Source organism: Diabrotica virgifera, chromosome 4, assembly GCF_917563875.1.
Source record: "Diabrotica virgifera virgifera chromosome 4, PGI_DIABVI_V3a".
Classification (NCBI taxonomy): Eukaryota; Metazoa; Arthropoda; class Insecta; order Coleoptera; family Chrysomelidae; genus Diabrotica; species Diabrotica virgifera.
The window spans coordinates 108,002,810-108,024,309 of NC_065446.1; the positions used below are offsets into that span (position 1 = coordinate 108,002,810).

The 21,500-nt window shown below is 33.7% G+C and overlaps 1 protein-coding gene across 1 annotated transcript in view; it reads left to right on the forward strand.

Moving 5' to 3' along the window:
- The first annotated feature begins 2,284 nt into the window (after window positions 1-2,284).
- Window positions 2,285-21,500, forward strand: part of LOC126883100 (medium-chain acyl-CoA ligase ACSF2, mitochondrial-like) — a 131,853-nt gene continuing 112,637 nt past the window's right edge. Inside the window, exon 1 of the mRNA XM_050648342.1 lies at window positions 2,285-2,467. Within this exon, the coding sequence (XP_050504299.1) occupies window positions 2,427-2,467 (41 nt within the window). The 5' untranslated portion in view covers window positions 2,285-2,426. The remainder of the gene's footprint in view (window positions 2,468-21,500) is intronic.

Consider the following 21,500-nt stretch of genomic DNA (forward strand, 5'->3'; position numbering starts at 1 on the left):
TTATCGGCCACGCAGCGTTCCACCCCTGGATATTGTATTTAGTTACCTCATGACCTACTTATTTCCAAATTTTACTTAGTTATGTCATGGTCTACTTATTCCCAAATTTTGGTATACTCTCTCAATCACGAACACCGCAAAAAAACCCTTATATTTTTTTTAATTCACCCCTGCCACACCCCTTTGTCGGCCACGCAGCGTGCCACGCCTGGAGATTTTACTTAGTTACGTCATGACCTACTTATTCCCAAATTTTGGTGCACTCTCTCGATCATGAGGGTCACAAAAAAAAATAATAAAAACGGCGATTTTGACCCCTTATAACTACCCTCACCCCCAACTCTGGTTTCCGGCTCTGGGGATTTTACTTAATAATGTCATGATCTACTTATTCCCAAATTTTGGTCCACTATCTCAATCACGAACGTCGCAAAAAAACCCTTTATATTTTTTATATTCACCCCTACCCTCACCCCTTTGTCGGCCACGCAGCGTTTCGCCCCTAGAGATTTTACTTAGTTACGTCATGACCTACTTATTCCCAAATTTTGGTGCACTATCTCGATCATGAGCGTCATAAAAAAAATTATAAAATCCGCGATTTTGACCCCTTATAACTACCCTCGGCCCCAACTCTGGTTTCCGGTAGTTGGTGAAAGTCATGTACACAACTAATTCAACATATTCCCGTATAGTGTTTCCATATTACTTATCACGCACAAAATCCGCTTGTCTATCTCCGACTAACAGTATTTGTCGTACTTCTAATATCTTCATTCCTGATGTGATCTTTTTTGGATATACCACACGCTTTCCTTAGATAATCCATTTCTACTACTTCTATTCTTTTTCTATCTTTTTTCATGATCTGCCAAACTTCTGGCCCATAAGTCATAATAGCTTCTACCAAGGTACCAAAGTACGATAGATTGTCAATTTCGTTTTTGTCTTATATCTTTAGACCATAATAGAGAGCTTAGAATGTTTACCGCTTTTTTGCCCTGCTGCGTTCTGTTTTCGACGTCTCTTTTGGTAGTGCCTGCTTTTGATATTATAGATCCGGGATATTTATATTCCTTACATGTTTCTGTGGTTTTAATTTCTAAATCTGGATCTTCTTCATCATTCCCAATTTTAAGATACTCTGTCTTTGACATATTCATATTGAGGCCCCATTTTTCATACTCTTTCTTTAGTTTTCTAAACATGTAGTCCATGTTTTCCTCATCAGTCCCTACGACTACCTGATCATCTGCGAAAAACAACGTTGTTAGACATATACCACCGCCTATGTCTACTCGTCACTTGTTTCCTCCACTGCTCTAGCGATGATTGAATATACAGTCGAACCTGCTTATTGGAATAGCCTTCTTGCCAAGCAAAAGTATTCCTATAACCGGGATATTTTAATAACCGATCATTGAGTGCTAGTAGAAACGTTTCGTCACTTCAAAATTCTATTCCTTAAACCGGGATATTCCTATAACCGGTATTCTAATAAGCCGGTTCGACTGTATATTTTAAAAAAGGTCGGAGACAAATAACATCCTTGTTTAAGCGCCTTTGTTATTGAAAATGATTCAGATATAAACTTTCTTTCTTTAACGACACTCCTTGCACTTTTGTATCTATTTGCGATAGCATCCAGATACTCTCTACTAAGACCTACTTTCGTCAATGTTTGAAACAGTTTTTTCAAAGGTACCGTATCGTATGTCTTCTCTAAATTTACAAACAATAGGTGGGTGGATAGATTCCTTGCCTTGCGTTTTTCTATTACCTGCTGCAGAACGAATATCAGTGCACGATCTTCCTGCACGAAATCTACTTTGTTCTTCCATGTCTTCGTATTCTGATTCTATTCTTTCTTTTATTATTCGACCGTACAACCTCCCTACTGAGCTGGTAACAGTTATTCCTCTATAATTAGAGCATATGCGTTTATCCCCTTTCTTGTATATTGAGCTAATGTATCCAACATTCCAATCAACAGGGATATTTTGTCCTTTTTTATACGGTAGATACACCTACGCTAGATGTCGACCGTATCACTGCAGCAGCATAATTTCAAAACATTGTAATTATTTTAAAATCTCGTAGATAACGTCCACGTGTGAAAACTAGGAAAACGTGGGTCTATTTTAAAACTGGCAGGGACACACTATCTATCTCTTATCAATATAGTTAATAAGTCATAATTAACGTTGATTATATTATAATCAAAATCACATTATTCTAATAACAAAAATTGCTATTTGGTGGAATGCTTTTAGCAAACATTAATGCATATCAAATGTATACCAACTTTACTTCGTCAGTACCAGTCAGTGCGTCAGTCCATATTGTAATGTACTATATTATTTATCTATAGTCAGTGCATTCGTTGAACTTGAATTTATCAGTGGCCAGTGCATTCGCATTTCAAAATGACAATGCGTTTTGTTTTGAATAGAACTTTTACCTCAGCGTAAGTATTACCTACAATTAAATATTTGTAATTATATTGATATAGTTGACCTCAAAACAAACTTTACAATAATTGTCAGAAACATGCGAATGATACTTAAATGCACAGATTCGCAAAAGGAAAATAAAAAAATGAACCTTTATATGACCGGTCTTTCTGCATTGGATTTGTCTTAAATCAAAGATATATTTTTGTTGATATCTACACATAATCTACTAAAAATATATCAGTGAGAAACCTATAGAAACTATCGAAATGAATCAATTATAGTAATCACATGCTGACGATTTTAGTTTCTTTGCAAAGACAAAGTGTTCTTTTACAGTAAAACCTCCATAATCAAACCAAATACTGGCAAATATCTACGTCTATTTCCTTTAGCATCTGCCATAAGTGTACCTGAAATTTGACCCTGCCAAACGCTTTGCGATAATCTATAAATCAAATATATAATGAGATATTGAATTCCCTAGGTCTTTCTCTAATTTTTATCTTGTATTCAGAATATGTTTTCGAGTAGGTACACTACTTTTGGTAAATCCAGTTTGCTCTTGGGGTATTATTACAGTGAAGCTATTTTATTCCGGTTTCTTCTGTTGCTCTTAAGGTCATATCTGGACCTGGTGCTTTGTTATTATTGATTTTACTGATCATTTTATTCTCGAGTATATTATGTTCTTCTTTAATTTCTTGAGGAGTTTGGTGAACAAGTTCCTTTTGTTGATCATCTTTATATAAATACTGGCAATATAATCTCCATGTTTATGCTATATCTTCTCTATTGATTCTCAATAATAACTTCTGTGCTTTGTTATACTTGAGTTTACTGATTGCCAGTCTTATTTCACCCTCGAGTATATTAGGTTATTCTTCCGTTTCTTCATGGGTTTGGTAGACAAGTTCCTGGCGTTGATTAATCTCTATGTCACTGCTATATTTTCTCTGTTGATTTACAGGATTCCTGTTTGGTCTTCAACGGCCCAAGTTCTGGGGGTCTAATTAGCTAATTTAATTTCTACGTTTTTCTCTAGATTGTATCAGGAAGAAGCAAAACTAATCTGACTTGAAAAGTATCAGTACTGTCCGATTTACGCCAAGCCTTAACATTATCCATTTTCTTGATTGCTTCTTCTTCATTTTATATCGTTACCATTTAAAGGTTTTTAACTTAAAGAAAATATAAATTGGCTTCTCCTTATTTTTATTTTCATATTTAACAAGACTTTACGTAACTGTAATCAGTGAAAAAAGAGACAAACGAAAATTTTGGATGCAACCACGTAGTGCGTTTTTTTGTAGGATTCAATTAAACTACGGAAACGAATAAATTTAAAATTAAAAACTTAAAGTTTTTAGGCTCGTAAAAATATGGTGGGAAAGATTCGGCTTATTCTTATAAAAGTTATTTATTTTTTTTTTTCACTGTTCTCGTGTCATATATTTAATTTATGGTGTCTCTACCACTGAAGTAAATGCGGTAATAATAATTTAGTACGTTCTTTAACGGTAAAATATTGCAAAACCTCTAAATTTTAAAGAACCCTTTGGATTGACATTAAATTTGGCTCACACATAGCTAACAAGTTAAAGAAAAAAAGTGATATTGTGCCGATGTGTGCTTTTGCCCTGGGGGTGTATTTCGCCCCTTCTCGGGGGTGAAAAAATATACGTACAAAGTAATTCCGGAACTGGATAAATTGACTAATTTTAAGTAACTTTTGTTCTATAGAGTTTTTTCACTAAGTCAATACTTTTCGAGTTATTTGCGAGTGAATATGTTCATTTTTCAACAAAATAACCACGCTGTTAGACGATTTTTCGCAAATCACTCAAAAAGTAAGTATTTTTTCGAAAAAAACATTCTCAGCAAAAATATAGCCCGTAAAACATGGAAAAAAATGATGTATATATTAGATCTCTATACCAAGTAGTAGCAGAGTTATAGCTAATGAAAAATAGTTTCATATTCGTCAAATTCCGAATGGAATACTTTAACGTGAAATAACCAAAAAATAAAGCACTTTTTGGGAAAAACGTATTACAACTTATTTAAACTGTTTCAAAAATCTTCATTTTTGTTTGATAAAAAGTATTTCTAGCATCAAAAGTAAACAAGTTATGCTCAAAATAAAGTTAGTCCCGTTTTTTTGGTAAAAAAATCGGGAAAATCACTTCCTTCTCTCAAATGAACTTAATCGTTACCACTTCACAAGTTTCTTTACTCGTGTATTAGTGGAGTCACTGAAGGTTTTCACCTCCGATTTCGTCAAACCTTCATCGATTTTCATGAAAATTGGTGAGTAGTTAGAAGATACTTCAAGGAACAAAGGTGACATGATGTCAACCTGCGCTTTTACCCTGGGGGTGGATGCCACCCCTTCTCGGGGGTGAAATTTTTTTTATTAAAAATAATACCAGAAATGATAGAGGGGAAACTTCTAACCAAACTTTGTTATATAAAGTTATTAACATAAATCAATACTTTTTGAGTTATTAAATATCAAAAATTTTATTTTTTCTTAAAAAAATGCATGTTTTAAAGCTGTTTCTCACGTATTACTCACAAACTATAACCTTTTGTAAAAAAGTTATAATTGCCAAAATTAAAGATAATAAAAAAATTAATACACTCCCTACTTAAAAAACTAAATTAATGTTATTTCAAAATGAGTTATGGGTAATTGAATGTATATTTTTTTCGACGAGTACTCAAATCTAAGTATTCAAGCCTACATAACGGGAAAAAGATGCATTTTATAGAATATACTTGTTAAGTACTTGTTAAAGCACTTCAGAATACCTATCAAATGAGCTCCAGCAGAAGTTGATAGCATCAAAATTAAACAAGTTATGATGAAAATTAGAAAACCCTTTCGATTTTTTTAGGAAAAATTGAAAAATAAAACATACGCCATTTCCACAAAAATTAAAATTTGTAGTATTCCTCACAAAAATTTCTTTAGGATAATATAGTTAATGATTTCAACAATTTTGACCGGTTTAGAATGGATATTTTTGAAAAAAAAAAGATATAATTTAAAAAATCAGACTTTTTAAAATGATCGTACTTTTCATTTTCTTTTGATAATAACTCCAAAAATACTCAATATAGGTACCTAAAAAATGTTTTAAAACTAAATTTTAATTTTTTCTATTCCAAATACTTTACCCATTTTACTATCTCCGTAGAGTAAAAAATAACCGAGATAGAAACGTTTAAAATTTCAATTTTGTTTCAAAGACTAAATTTGACGTTTTTTAATAGCTCTTGAAATCAATTTTAATTAGTTTTTAGGTGAACCTGATATTTTAAAAATTAACGGAGTTATTTACAAAAAACACTAACATTTTTTGGAAAAAAATTTATAAGATAAATTTTGAAAAATTTTTGGTGCACAAATTTTATGCTATCATCTTGCTCGAGGGCTTATTTGATAAATATTTCTAAGAACTTTGACAAATGTTTAATAAGTTTATGTTATAAAATGCATAATTTTCCCGGTATTTAAGCTTGAATACTTAGATTTGGGTACTCGACTAAAGAAATATACATTCAACTACCTATAACTCACTTTTAGTTAACATTGAAAGGATTTTCTAGTAAGGAGTTTATTTAATTTTTTATTAGCCTCAATTTTGATGATAATAAGTTTTTCGTAAAAACCTATAGTTTTTGTGATATTTATGAAAAATCGGTTAAAAACGTGCATTTTTCTCACGAAAATTTTAAATCTTTGATCTTTAATAACTCAAAAAGTTTTTATTTATTTTAATAACTTTATATAACATATTTTGCTTATAATTTGTCCCTCTATCGAATTGTAGGGATTTTCTAATAAAATAATTTTCACTTCCGAGGAGGGGTGGCATCCACCCCCAGTAAAAGAGCAAGTTGGCACCATGTCACCTTTATTGCTTGAGATATCCTCTAACCACTCACCAATTTTCATGCAAATCGATGGAGTTTCAACGAAATAAGAGGTAATAGCTCATATCCACCTTCAGTGACTGCACTATATGTATTGTTTATATGATCTGTAAGTTTCATCGGTTCAAAGTCCTTATTTTTGAAAGGGCTGTAGTTAAAAGGGCTTGTACTAGTCACTGACCACGAGTGTATGCAAATTTAGAAACACCAAATCTTAATCAGTTTTTGTCTTACAGAAAAACAACAAAATAAAAGATATTCAGAAAGGCAATGCTGACTTTTTTTGTTTTTTGAGATTTTTGATATCTCTAACAATTTTTAAGTTTTTTGAAAAAAACCATTTTTTTCCAAATTAAAATTTTTAAAAATTTTATTTTAAAACCAAATTTTTTCAAAAATAAGCACTTTGAGTCGATTAAACTTACAGATCATATAAACACAACATAATTAAAATAATTTGTGAATCGGTAACGATTAATTTCATTTAAGTTGTTAATTAGGGGGTAATCTTCCTGATTTTTTATTGCCAAAACAAAAGGAACCAACTTTATTTTGAGCGTAACTTGCTTACATTTGATGCTACAGAATAGAATTTGCTTATAGACTTTTTTTTATAAAAACAGAAATAAAGCCTTTTTTAAACACTTTAAAAAAGTTATAATGAGTTTTTCCCAAAAAGTGCTTCATTTTTTGAATATTTCACGTTGAAATATTCCTTTCGAAATTTGGCGAATATGAACATATTTTTCATTGGCTATAACTCTGGTTCTACGAGGTCCAGAGACCTCAAGCGTATACCATTTTTTTTTACTTTTTTACAGGCTATATTTTTGCTAAGAATATTTTTTTCGACCTAATGCTTATTTTTTTAGTTATTTGCGAAAAACCGTTTAAAAACGTGGTTATTTTGTTGAAAAATGAACATATTCGCTCGCAAATAACTCGAAAACTGTTGACTTGTCGAAAAAGCTCTATAGAACAAAAGTTACTTAAAATTAGTAAGTTTATCCATTTCCGGTCTTATTTTGGACATATATTTTTTCACCCGCAAAGAGGGGGTGAAAGTCACCCCCAGGGCAAAAGCACACATCGACACAATATCACTTTTTTTCTTTGACGTGTTAGCTATGCGTATGCCAAATTTCATGTCAATCCAAGCGGTTCTTTAAAATGTACAGCAAAAACCGTGAAAGAATGTAATACTAATTATGGTATTGTATTCTCTTATCTCAACCACGTTTGTCAATTTGGCCTTCGAATTAATATTCGAACTTCGAATAAACAACACCTTTTTTGACCACAAAGACCAACACAAATATACATTCAATAATGCCCGTGGACAAAGATCTATGATAGATTATGTTGTAACTAACAGAGATATACATCCATCAAAAATAATTGACGTAAGATGCCTCAACTCAGCAGATGTAGGTAGTGACCACAGCCTAGTATTATGTAAAATTAGAATCACCATGAAATGCTTCACACCTAAGAGAGCGGCACCAACACAAACAAAAATCAAAGTTGAAGGACTAAGTACGGAATCCACGGAGTAGGGGAACATGGGTAACAATGAGACACTTTTTTTTTGGAGCTTAGTATTTTAAAAACTATGCTAAATAATATTTATTTTTTGAGTTTTACACGATGGTATAAGTATTTCCAAATAATTTTGAATAGAATATAATGCAAAAAATGATAAATAATGTAAATACAGAAAATATGCTATCAAAATGTCATTTGTCTCATTGTTACCCATAGCGGAGGTACAATGAGACACTATTTGAAAAGTGCAATTTTTTATGCAAAACATTAGAAAAATAATGAAAAAAATATGTCAAATGTTTAATTATTTATTATAAAACACCAGCATGAGCTAAAACTAATAATAATATAAGAAAAACGTAGATAAACATTAATTTTACTGAATATTAGAACTGAGCAAAACGTGATCCAATAATAATAAAATAAAAAAAAAACAAAAACATTAATTTTTCTGCCTTTCAGAAATAAACAAACTAAACCTTATTATAATATAAGAAAAACGTAAACATTAATTTTACTGAATATTTAAGTTGAACTTAATTTCAAATGAATAAAAAGCGTTTTGTCGTTTTGTTGTGCCATAGTTAATAGGACATGGCAAAATCATTTTTATGTCTTTTTGGCAGCGTTCTAAGCCAAACTAAATGGCTTGAAAGACTTTTAAATCCAGAGGTTGGAACTTGTTCGTTGAATGCGGAGAAAAAGTTATAATAGTAACTCAATTCTCTTGCCAATGTCTAAAACTTCTAAGTTATTTTCCTTAGCTATTCTTTTGATGCTGGATCCAGCATCTACAGCTGTACGCAATTGTTCCTTTGTCGAATTTCCTAGGAGGATTTCGCGGCATTTTTTTTTTCAAAAAAAAGACCAAAAAAATTAATTTAAAATTAAGATATAAAATAATCTACATTATGGGGTACAATGCAACATGTCTCATTGTTACCCAACAAGCAATGTCTCATTGTTACCCAAACGACCTTTACAACAAAAAATATTAATTTCAACTTAACCTTTAATCGATTCAATGAAAAAATATCCCTAATTATCAAACAATAAGGCTCTGCATATTATCCATTCGCCAAAAAATGAAAGAAAACAGGTTTTTCGTTAAAAATTCAAAAATACCTATCTTTATCAAAAAAAGAATTGGTCAAATATTAACACTCACTGCCGGTCGGAACGAAACTAAACACGTGGGATGCCTACAAACAGAAACCTTGTGGTCCTTACATAAAAGCTAAAGTGCGCATGCCAAAATGTTGACGAAAAAGTCGCATAGGTAGTCAGAAATACAGGTGTCTCATTGTTCCCCGTGTCTCATTGTTACCCATGTTCCCCTACTTATATAGAAAAAGAATATCAGAGAAGATTGCTGATACTGAAATACTAGAAAACGACAACATCGAGGAAAGCTGGGAAAAACTCAAAAGTAACATAATTAACGCAGCAACAGAATCACTTGGAGAGAGGAAAGTAACGAATACCAATATATCAAAAAAGAAAACCCCATGGTTTCGAGAGGAAGTGAAGATAAAATGTGAAGAAAAGAAGAAAGTCTTTTTACAATACAGAACACAACAAACACAACAGGCATACAACCACTATAAAAGAATTAGAAACGAAACAAACACTTAAGTCAGACAAATAAAAAAAGAACACTGGGAGAGTTTCTCAAAACAGATGGAACATGACTTCTACGGAACACAAAAGGAAATATGGAGAATGATCAGAGGACAAAGAAAAGAGATGAACGAACTAATAAAAACGAAACACATTCAGAAGGAAACTTGGGCAGACTATTTTCGCTAAAGATAACGATAACGAACGACCAACACCTGAAGTGACAACAAACGAAGGAATAAATATTGAAGAAGCAGAGGCAACGGAAGCATTAAGGAAATTAAAAAATAGAAAATCACCAGGAGAGGACAGAATATCGAATGAACTCCTAAAGTATGGAGGACAAGACCTGACCAAACAATTATTAAAACTAACCCAAAAAATAATAGAACAAAATAGAATACAACAAGAATAGAGATCAAGCATCCTAATACCCCTCTTCAAAAAGGGAGAAAAATTTGACCCGGATAATTACAGAGGAATTAATTTATTAAACACAACACTAAAATTAACGACCAAAGTAATAACAAACAAACTGAATAAAATTATAACATTAGCAGAAGAACAACAAGGTTTTAGGTCGGGAAGATCATGCACCGACGCTATATTTATAATGAGGCAGATTCAAGAAAAAACGTTAGAATACAACAAACCGGTACACCTATGTTTCGTGGACCTTAAGAAGGCATTTGACAGGGTCAAATTAAAGGACGTTATCCATTTATTGTACGCAAGAGAGGTACCTCTAGGAATAACTAAAACGATCGAAAATATCTACCAGAACAACACAATAAAAGTAAAAGTAGATGAAGAACTCACTGACCCAATTGAAGCTGGCAATGGGATAAGACAGGGAGATTCCCTGAGTCCTCTGTTGTTCAACTTGATCATGGACGAAATAATAAAAAAGTAAGAACAAAGAAAGGATACCAAATGGGAGAAAAACAACTCAAAATAATCTGCTATGCAGACGACGCAATACTAATCTCTCAAAGTGAAGATGATTTACAACGTATGCTGCACGAATTTAATATAACCGCTAGAAAATTTAACATGTTAATTTCCCCAAAAAAAAAACTAAATGCATGGTTATAACAGCAGATCTAATAAGGTGTAAATTAGAGCTGGAGGGTCAAATAATAGAACAAGTCATGGAGTTTAAATATCTAGGCACCACACTATGCAGCTACGGAAAGCTCGAAACAGAAGTGGAAGATCAGGTGAATAAAGCAAACAGAGCCGCAGGTTGCCTGAATGAAACAATATGGAGAAATAAAAAAAACATCGGAAAAGAAGTGAAAGGCAGAATTTACAAAACAGTCATCAGACCAATTATGACATACGCGAATTATGAATGTTCTTTGGAAAAACACTTTTTTAAAAAAGTAAACTTCACAATTAAAACTTTTATTTCGACAAACAAAGATTTTAGATACAACTCAATAATTTAAAATCAGACTTTACTTTAACATTTAAATTAGACTTTTATTTAGAGATTTTAATCAGACTGAAAAATATTGATTTTTACATGGTGTTTTATAATTTTATAATTGCTGATCTTGCTGTCCAATACGTCGCAATTAGGTCCAGAATGTTCAACGCTGCGACGCGGCGTAGCCTCGTGTTGATTCCACGTGGTAGAATATACTGGATGGTAGCGGTCGTTGTACTATAACTACTCCATCCCCTGAAGAAGTTTTGTAAGGGATGAACAAAACTTTTGGATTGGCATCTCTTGGAATTTCGTTGCTAGAATTTGTTTTTTGTATCTGTAACATATACAAGGCAAATAATTTTAATAAAAATCTATACAGGAGTTAACCAAAAATGGCTATGGCTATGGTTCCATAATTTTGAGTTATTTTTTCTGGATGTTCTTCTTCCTTCGGAGAGTTTATGGAATTTTTCTAAAGGGATGTGGTCTATCCTGAATGGTTTGAATTTCTGTAGTCCTAATTTTTGGGAAGTATTCGCGATTTATCTGGAACGTTTGCTCTTGAATTTAATAACTCTGGATATTTTGAAAAGTAACATTTATTTTTATTCTTTATCATTTTTTTTTTGTTGTCTGTTAGTAATCTAAATCCTTGCTTGTCCCAGGTTGAGGGGAATTATTTCTGGTTTGTTTTTCAGTTTCTTTATCTTTCCGAATTAGTTTTTGATTTAGGTTGATGTTTTATGTTCTTCTTATGTACTGTAGCTTTTGATGTTTTTACAGTAACTTCGTTATTTTTCTTTATAAGTTTTGCAGAATATCGTGGAAGTAATTTATTCCTAGTGACTGTTTTTCGGGTATAAATTTTTGTACTTGGTTTATACGTAATAGAGTCTTGTCTCGATTTGTTTCTATTTTCGATGACTTTATTTTTATTTTCTTGTATATGCTGATTTACTTCCTTGTATAATTCCTTTGTTATCTCTCTATGATTTTGAATATAATTATTCAGTATTACTTTCTGTATGTCAACGTCAAAGGGATCTTTTGCGTCGATATGGCCGTTTAATATGTCAATGGGTCGTAACTTCGTTGTGGAATGTATGGAATTATTGTACCCAATTAGAGCGTATAGCATTTGTTCTTTTATCGGGAGCTTTACCTTGGTGTTCCTTAGGATTCGAAGATGTTCGATTAATGTAGAATGAAATCTCTCAATCATCCCGTTGGATTGCGGATTCTCTGGTGTCGTATAGTGGATTGAGATTTTATGAGAGTCTACAAATTCTTGTATTACTCCATTTTTGAATTCTGTACCATTATCGGCTACTATCATTGTTGGGAGTCCATGATGGGTTATAAAAATTAGTAGGGCGTTGAGTACATTGATTGCGTTTCCTCCATTTATTGGATAGGCTTGTCCATACTTCGAAAATGCGTCTATTATGGTTAGAAACTTCTGTCCATCAGCCTGGAATAAATCGATGTGAACTATTTCCAGTGGTTTAGTGGGAGTTGGTGTAACCATAAATTTTGGTTTGGGAGGAAGTCTGTCATATTTATTTTCTTGACATATATCGCAGAAGTTTATGATATCTTCTATGTCTTTCTTCATATTAGGCCAGTAATATTTTCTTCTTATTTGGCTTTCTGTTTCAGCTATTCCTCTATGGTTCGTTTTACCTTCATGATAGTTTTTTATAATTTCCTTTTGTTGTTCTTCTAGGTTAACATCTTCCAATAAAAGATTACATTTTACTAAGTCATATGCGTTGTTTTTAAAAGTTTTTCTGATAATTTCGCAAATTTCTGCAAAAATTTCTTCTTCTGCTTCAAATAAAATTGCATACTTCTTTTTCGGGTTGAGGTGTTCCTTAAAAATTTTTATGGTATCAGCTTTTAGCTGATCTTTCGATAGCTGGATATGGTAACGTCTTTTATTCGGAAAGGTTTGTATAATTGCTGGAGGTCGTGGATTGTAGTTGACGATTTTGACTATAATTTGGTTATTGTAGAAGTTAAGTGGTTTTTCCGAAATAGGTATACCAAGAATTGGGTTTTCTACTGCTGTATGTATTGTTTCATTTCCGTCTTCATCCATGTTTTGATCTTCGTTTTCAACAGTGTCTTCTTGGATGTTTTGATCTTCGTTTTCAACAGTGTCTTCTGGGATGTTTTTTTGGATTAATTCTGTTGCTTTTTCTTCTACAATCTCGTCGATTATTCGATCTGCATCTGGATTATTAGTCGTTGACCATCCATCGTCTTCCATGTCTACTAAGTCGTCAAAGACTTCCTTAATTTGTGAATCGATGTCCTTAGTTTCCTTTGTGTGAATTTCGACTCGAGACAGTGCGTCGGCATTGGTATTAGCTTTTCCTTTTTTGTAAATTACCTCGTAGTCAAATTCTTCTAATTTTAATCTCCAACGTACTAGTTTGGAGTTGGGTTCCTTTAGGGAAAATAGATATTGCAAGGGACGGTGGTCTGAAAGTATTTTAAATTTCCTTCCAAATAGGTAGGGTCGGAAATACTTAGTTGCCCACACCATTGCTAGCATTTCCTTTTCTATTGTTGAGTATTTGGTCTCAGTTTCATTTAGTGTCCTGGAAGCGAAGGCAATTGGTTTATCACTGCCAACTGGTCCTTGGGAAAGTACTGCTCCGATAGCAAAATTGCTGGCATCTGTTGTGAGGTTAAACGGTTTGGAAAAATCTGGATATTGCAATAAAGGCTCATTCATTAATAATTTCCTGCATGTTTCAAAGCATTCTACGAATTCGGGTGTATGTTCGATCTTTGCGTCCTTTTTCAAGCATCTTGTTAGAGGTTTTGTGATTTTTGCGAAGTCTCGAATAAACTTTCTGTAATATCCCAAGAGTCCAAGGAATCCTCTAATTTCTTTTGCTGTTTTCGGTATTGGATATTTTTCTATTGCTTCAATTTTCGCTGGATTCGGTTTTATTCCTTCTTGTGTGACTACGTGTCCCAGAAAATTAACTTGCTTTTTTAAGAATTCGCATTTGTCAACTTGGATTTTTAGTCGGGCTTCTCTTAATCGTTGGAATACTTTTGTGAGATTTACTATGTGTTCCTGTAGTGATGTTGAGTATACTATTACGTCATCCATATAGACGAGACATATTTCCCCTTGAAGTCCCTTCAATAAGTTGTCCATCATACGTTGGAACGTGGACGGAGCGTTCTTAAGTCCAAATGGCATTCTTAAATATTCATAGTGTCCATTTTCCACATTAAATGCTGTTTTGGGAATGTCTTCTTCAGCCATCTCGATTTGATGAAATCCGCTCGCTAAGTCGAGGGTCGTAAAATATTGGCATCTTCCCAATTTGTCCAAAATATCGCTAATGTGAGGAATTCTGTATCGGTCGTCAATTGTCTTCTCGTTGACCTTTCTATAATCTACCACTATCCTCCACTTTATTTTACCGGATGAATCTGGTTTCTTTGCCACAATCCAAATGGGCGAGGACCATGGCGATTGGCTTGGTCGAATGATCCCTTGCTCTAACATTGAAGAGATTTGTTTCTTTACTTCTTCTTTGTGCACATACGGATACCGGTATGATTTCGTTTATACAGGCTCTTCATCCTTGGTTTTGATGTGGTGTTTAACTTCGTTAGTAAAGCTGAGAGGAGTGTCTGGTTGATGAAATATATCGGAGAATTTTCGGCATAGTTGACGAACTTGATCCTCTTCTTCTTCGTTAAGATGTTCGGTTTTAATTAAGTCGGCGATATCTTGTCTGTAGTCTGGTCCGGAGGTTGTTTCCATGGAATATATATGGAAATCTTGAATGTCTATTTCCTGGCTTTCGAGTGGTTCCATAAGAGAAAGGTGAATGGGTTCTGACGTGAAGTTGGCAATTTCGGTCCAGGCGAGGTGGTTCTCGGCGTTAGTAAGGGCTTCTCGTACTACGACGCCTTGTACTTTTTGAGTTGGAATAATGATGGTTCCTTTTTATTCTTTGACTGGAATTTTGACTTGGCTAATTGAATTTGGTTCCAAATGGATGGAATAAAATTGTGTTTTGTTTGTTTCATAATATTTGATAGGGATTGTAGAATCTTTTGTAACTAGAAGTGATTTAGGAAAGTTTAATTGGGCTTCGAAGAGTTTTAGATTATCGAGGCCAATAAGACCATCGAAAGTTTTGTGAAACTTGAAGAGATAAAATTTCATTTTGCTGTCAGAATTAAATTCTGAAAATGAAGGAATTTCAGCACAATATTTTTGGGAATAATTTTGAAAAATTGATGTGACGATGAAGGGTTCGTGTTTTATATAATTTGGAAAATATGAAGAAGCTATTTCTGGATTAAGAAATGACTTTGTGGATCCTGTATCGATTAAAAGTCGTAAAGAAGGCTCAGAAATTTCAATGTAAGGTAGCTCCTTCTTGTCGGGAAATGAATGAAGTTCAATTACGTTTCGGCTGCTTCTGGCGGGTCCTCTCGAAAATTTACGTTTTCTTCGTATTCGGTTGGTTGATTTTCGTATGTATCTTGTAGAAAATTGTTGTATTCGGGTTCATAGTAATCATTGTAGTCGGCATTCTCTTCTTGCTCATCTCCGTGGCATTGTATATTGTAAAGTTCTTCTACGGTGAATTTTGGTTGTGCTCGGTAATTTGGTGTAAATTTTTGACGGCCTCCGGTTGTGGTTTCTGATATTCCACTCATAGGTGTTGGTCTAGGCTGCTTTGGCTGTCCGGGTTTGGGTGCCCATACATTTGACTGGTTCTGGGTCCTGAATGCTGGAGGGTTTGAATTTTGTCTAAATTGGTTGAAGTTTTGTTGTCGATGGGGTTGTTGAAACTGATTCTGTGGGTAGAATTGCTTGATTGGTTGCTGCCATTGCGGAGGTGCAAAATTTTGCTGTTGATAAAATGGTTTTTGGACAGGTAAAGGCATTTGCTGTCTCTGAGGTCGGCGTTCTTGATAATTTTCGCTTCTTCCTGATGTTGAAGGTTGACTTATTTGATTTTTTTGAAGATATCTAACATTATTTTCTTCCTGTACGTATTGTATCGCCGTAGCTAAACTTCCTGGTCTCATTGCTCTGATAACAGAGCCCATTGGTTCTCGTAGGCCTGCTAAAAATGTTGTAAGAGCTTGTTGACGAAAAAATTCCTGTTTACTTCTTTTAATGTCGGCATTTACAGTATGTAATTCTAAGTAATTGTTGATACAGCTTAAAAGTCCCATTATTTTTTCGTAAAAATGCATGATAGATTCTGTTGCTCCTTGTCTTAAATTTACTAAGTCTCTTGTAAGCGAATTTTCGTCTCTTTGGTCTCCAAAATTTTGAATTAATGCATTTTTTATTTCGTCAAAAGTTTCGCATCCATATACAGATATAACTTCTTTGGCTCTACCTGTTAATTTACTTATAATACCATGAAGCAAAAATTTATTTTGGATAGTAGCTGCATTTAGTCTATCATAATAATGGTTTAGAAGTATTGTAGAAACTTTAATAAATTCATGTAATTCATTTGGGTTTCCGTCGAAATTTGGAAGAATGCATAAATTTTTCACGTCAAATTGTGGAACTGCCATATTTAAAAAAAATTTCAATATATATAGTCAATAGTCAAATACGTATAGTAATTTCAAATATATCAATCTTAAACTGCTTATTATTGATCTATTAATCTCTAGTGTTTATTAATATATAGTATTTATTAAGCTATTCAAATTTTTCTTTAAATAAATTTCTAAATCTGGCTCTAAAGTCAATCTAAGGACTTAGAGGAGATATTTCTAAATTATTTTAATTTTTCTATTAATTTATTCAAATCTTTGTTTTTATCTTCTTAATCTAGCTCTGATTCAATCTAAGGACTCAGAGGAGTCTGATTTAATAATATCTCTTTCAAAAAATTAATCTTCTTAATTCTAAGTAATAATAAAAATCGCTTACAGGATAAAGACGATGCCGATGTGCATTCCTTTGCTCCTGAAGGCTCCTAACTTCTATTTCTAACTGCTAATTCCCTCGGGTGAACTCTGCAACGGTTTCCCTGGGGCTGGTTCTTGGAAAAGTGGACAAACACTTAAAAGTGACGAGGATCTGTAAAGACTCTTCCACTTCCGTACTGACTCTGCGCCAATTATAAATGTTCTTTGGAAAAACACTTTTTTAAAAAACTAAACTTCACAATTAAAACTTTTATTTTGACAAACAAAGATTTTAGATACAACTCAATAATTTAAAATCAGACTTTACTTTAACATTTAAATTAGACTTTTATTTAGAGATTTTAATCAGACTGAAAAATATTGATTTTTACATGGTGTTTTATAATTTTATAATTGCTGATCTTGCTGTCCAATACGTCGCAATTAGGTCCAGAATGTTCAACGCTGCGACGCGGCGTAGCCTCGTGTTGATTCCACGTGGTAGAATATACTGGATGGTAGCGGTCGTTGTACTATAACTCGCGGCAGAAACACGACCTGATACAGAAAGGACAAAAAGAATGCTAGAAACAGCAGAGATGAAAACATTGCGAAAAATCGATGGTAAGACGCTGTGGGATAGAGCTAGAAGTGCAGATATACGGAGGAGATGCAAGGTGGACAACATTAATAACTGGGTGAAAAGGAGAAGAGTAGAATGGAACGATCACATCAGCCGAATGACAGCAAATAGAGTAGTAAGGAGGGCGAGAAACGGTTCCTCAATAGGAAGACGATCATTGGGAAGACCACGAAAAAGATGAAATGACAACTTACTGGAGACACATGGAAAAAAGACAGAGTAATATCTATATAAAAAGAAGAAGAAGAAGAAGAATTAATATTGATGTCACCTAATTTGCCTTTCATGACAAATTTTATTCGTTTATATTTCGCTTAGTATTTAGGATGAGGCAGATAAAGGGCCTATTAGACATATCTCGAGAACTTAAACTGAATCATGAAAATTGGAATAAAGGGGTTTTAAAGACTGATCTATTTAATGAAAATATTTTCATCTATTTGCTACGTCCGGTTATACCGGGAGTTGCTTATAACTTCGTTTTTTAAATGGGACACTCTGTTTGTAGACACTCTTTTTTACATTTTTGGATTCTCCTCGATTTCTTCGTTCTTAAAATATGAGGTTTTGGAATATTGTACAGGGTCGTTTAAAAGATAATTACGTTTTTTTTTATTAATTTAGTAGCACTTTCAGACCCTGTAGAATTGTAGTAGTTTGACATCAAAAACTATGTTCAAATAATTTTTAATATAGTCTACTATTGTTAAGAATTATTAGTATAGCTAATTTTTTAATTTCAGTATACAGGGTTAGTCGAAACTCGGAATGAGTATTTTCTGAATTTTCTTAAATGGAACACCCCATGTTTTAGTATTGTGATGAAATGATATTTTATGGTACTTTTTAATTTCTTAAGCATTATATATACATAGCTCCTTTAATTTCTTCTTAATTGTTAATTGCACTAACAATCTTAACTATTAATGTTTGACTTTAATCACCAATAACTCACAAATTAAAGCAGTTAGGTATAGGGAATGCTTAAGAAATTCAAAAGTACCTTAAAATAACATTTCATTACAATACTAAAATACGGGATGGTCCATTTAAGAAAACTCAGAAAATACTCATTCCGTGTTTCGACCAACCCTGTATACTAAAATGAAAAATTTAGATATACTAATAATTCTTAACTAGCAATAGTATTAAAAATCATTTGAACATAAATAGAGTTTTTGATGTCAAATTACATAAGATTGGATTCCATCAAAAAAATTGCCGGTAAAACTTTCCCAAAAATGGCCTATTCTCCTATAATCTGCCCAGACTAAGTTTCTGCTTCTCCTATAATCTGCCCAGAGTTTCGCTCCTTATATAGTAATATTAGTTTCTCCATTGTTTTTAGGAGAAAAGAGGTGAGGTATATAGGGCGATAAGACTTTGGTTCGTCCATAGGACGTTTCCCCGTCTTTGGTATAAATACCACTTTTGCGTCCCTCCAATTTTTTGGAATGTGACCCAGCACAAGGCTTGCTATGAAAACCCGCTGTAGTTGCGGCTGTATTTGCGTGAAGCCTTTTTGAAGTAAAACAGGAAAAATTCAGAACTTGCTCGGGGATTTAAAAGGTTTGAAGCTTTTAACAACCCATTCGATTTTGCTTTTTGTAAAGATTTTTACCGCTAGCTGTCTGCCGGATCTGTTGAGGCCCTATGGGGCCTCCGCCAGCTGGATGATTTGCGGTTCATCTTCTAGTACTTGTTGAGAGCCAGGAAAATGAGTCTTTAAAAGCTCTCTAATAGTTTCCGTTAGACTCTCAGTGTAGTCACCATTTGGCTTTTTAATCAGTCCGACTTCATTTGTGTGATCTTTTGAAAGAACCTTTTGGAGTCGTTGGACAGGGGCTAATTCCGTTATCTCTTCGCCCAATTTCTTCCAGGAGTTCCTCTTTGATTTTCTGTATAAGTGTGTAACTTCTAGAACTTTTATTCATTAGGCTTAGATTATTCATTTTGATGGAATCAAAAAAATAAATCTGATCTAATTGTATTATGCAGGTGTAACCTGACAAAAAATAACTCTGATCGCTTGTTGGTTGACCACTCACGCACAATGACCCATTAAAGCTCTAATTTTGTTTTAAAATAACGAATTACCCGACAAAGGATGTCGTTTGAAGCTAACAAATATTGTTTTTCGTAATAAATAAAGAATTTTAAGCGACTCGTTGTGGCGCTTGATTCGTTATTACGCTTGCGGACTTTTGTTTTTGACAATGGATTATGTAGATGTTATAGTCAAAGCCCGAATTTCAGGCACTCCTAGGTTTGACTAGGCAATCCTCAGGTCTGACTGACGGTCTTAGTCAAAGCACGAAATAAATTACAGTTTCGGCCTTTGACTAGTCAAACCTAGGAGAGACTAAGTTGGTCAGGCAAAAGTCGAAATTTAATTTTATGAAATCGGGGTTTGACTAGTCAAACTCCGATCAGCTATTAAAATATCGTAATTTGTTAGATTACAGTGTCGGTTTAACCTAACTTCAGGCCCTGTGCGCTGGAGGTTTAGGGGCCCCATTCATTGCTATTTGTTGTCAGTTTTTTAACAAGGAGACACATGCTTTAACTATAAAGTTTTATTGTATAATCCATAAAATAATTTTTTTAAACAAGCATGAAGAATAGTAAACGTAAAAAATAATATCGGGCCGGCGGTAGCTCAGGCGGTAGTATGCTTGACTCGCGTGCTGGTAGGCCGGGTTCAAATCCCAGCGTCCGCAAGAACAACTAGACATTTTTAAAATGTCTATAGGCTCCAGTTCGACTCAACCTGAATAAAATGAGTACCTTGGGTAAAACCAGGGGTAATAATAGGCGGTTGAAGCGTAGCACTGGCCCTGTTACCCTCCTTGTATACCGTAGGCCCTAGATATAGTAGATTACCCTGCTATAATCCCAAAGCCGCGTCAGCTGTATAAAATGGGAGACTATTATTATAAAAAAATAATCCAAAACATACATTTAAAAACATAAATCAAAAACAGAAATTTTCACAAAACAACACATCACAAACAAAAAACATATTCTAAAAAATACATAAAGAGAAAAATTAGATCACTTTTTTTCTTGTCTTAGCATTCGCAAACTGCCGTATAATATTAGTCATCACAATTCAGTTTCTCCAGTTCTTCATTCTCTATATCATCATCATCATCATCCAATCAATTCACGTCCACTGCTGGACATAGGTCTCCCCAGGGCCGCGCCAAGGCTTTCAAGCGCCCCGGGGCAGGTAATTTTAGGCGCCCCTTTCCTCCTTCCTTTGTAAGTAGTTTTTTGTAGCTTAGTGAATAGTTATACGGTATACCTACAAACTATTTTTTATGTGTTAGAAAGTATCATCATCATCATAATCTAATACCATTATCGTCCACCACTGAACATAGGCCTCCTCTAAGTTTCTTCATGTCTCCGTATCTTGAGCTATCAGCTATCCAGTTCCCGGCAATTCTTTTTACATCGTCACTCCAGCGCTTTGGTGGGCTATCTCTGCTTCGTTTATTCGATTGTCCGCCCGCGGTCGCTATTCCAATAATCTTCTAGTCTAGCTGTTGTTCGGTGTTCTTGCCACATGACCTGCACATCTCCATTTATTTTTTGCTACAATTTCTAGATACTATGTCTTTGATTTTTGTTCTTTCCCTGATATTATTTGGTATTCTGTTTAATTTGTGATTCTTAGAATGGCCCTCTGGGTAACCCTTATTTTCTGATTTCAGATTTTTGCTCCGTATTTTAAAGAGCCGCTTGGATTGACATGAAATTTGGCATACGCATAGCTAATTTATAACAAAGAGAAAAATTAATACATATTGCGTCGTCGGAGATGAAAAATATACCTTCAAAATAAGTCCGGAAGTGGATAAACTGACTAATTCTAAACAACTTTTGTTCCATATACAGTTTTTTTTTCACTAAGTCAATATTTTTCGAGTTA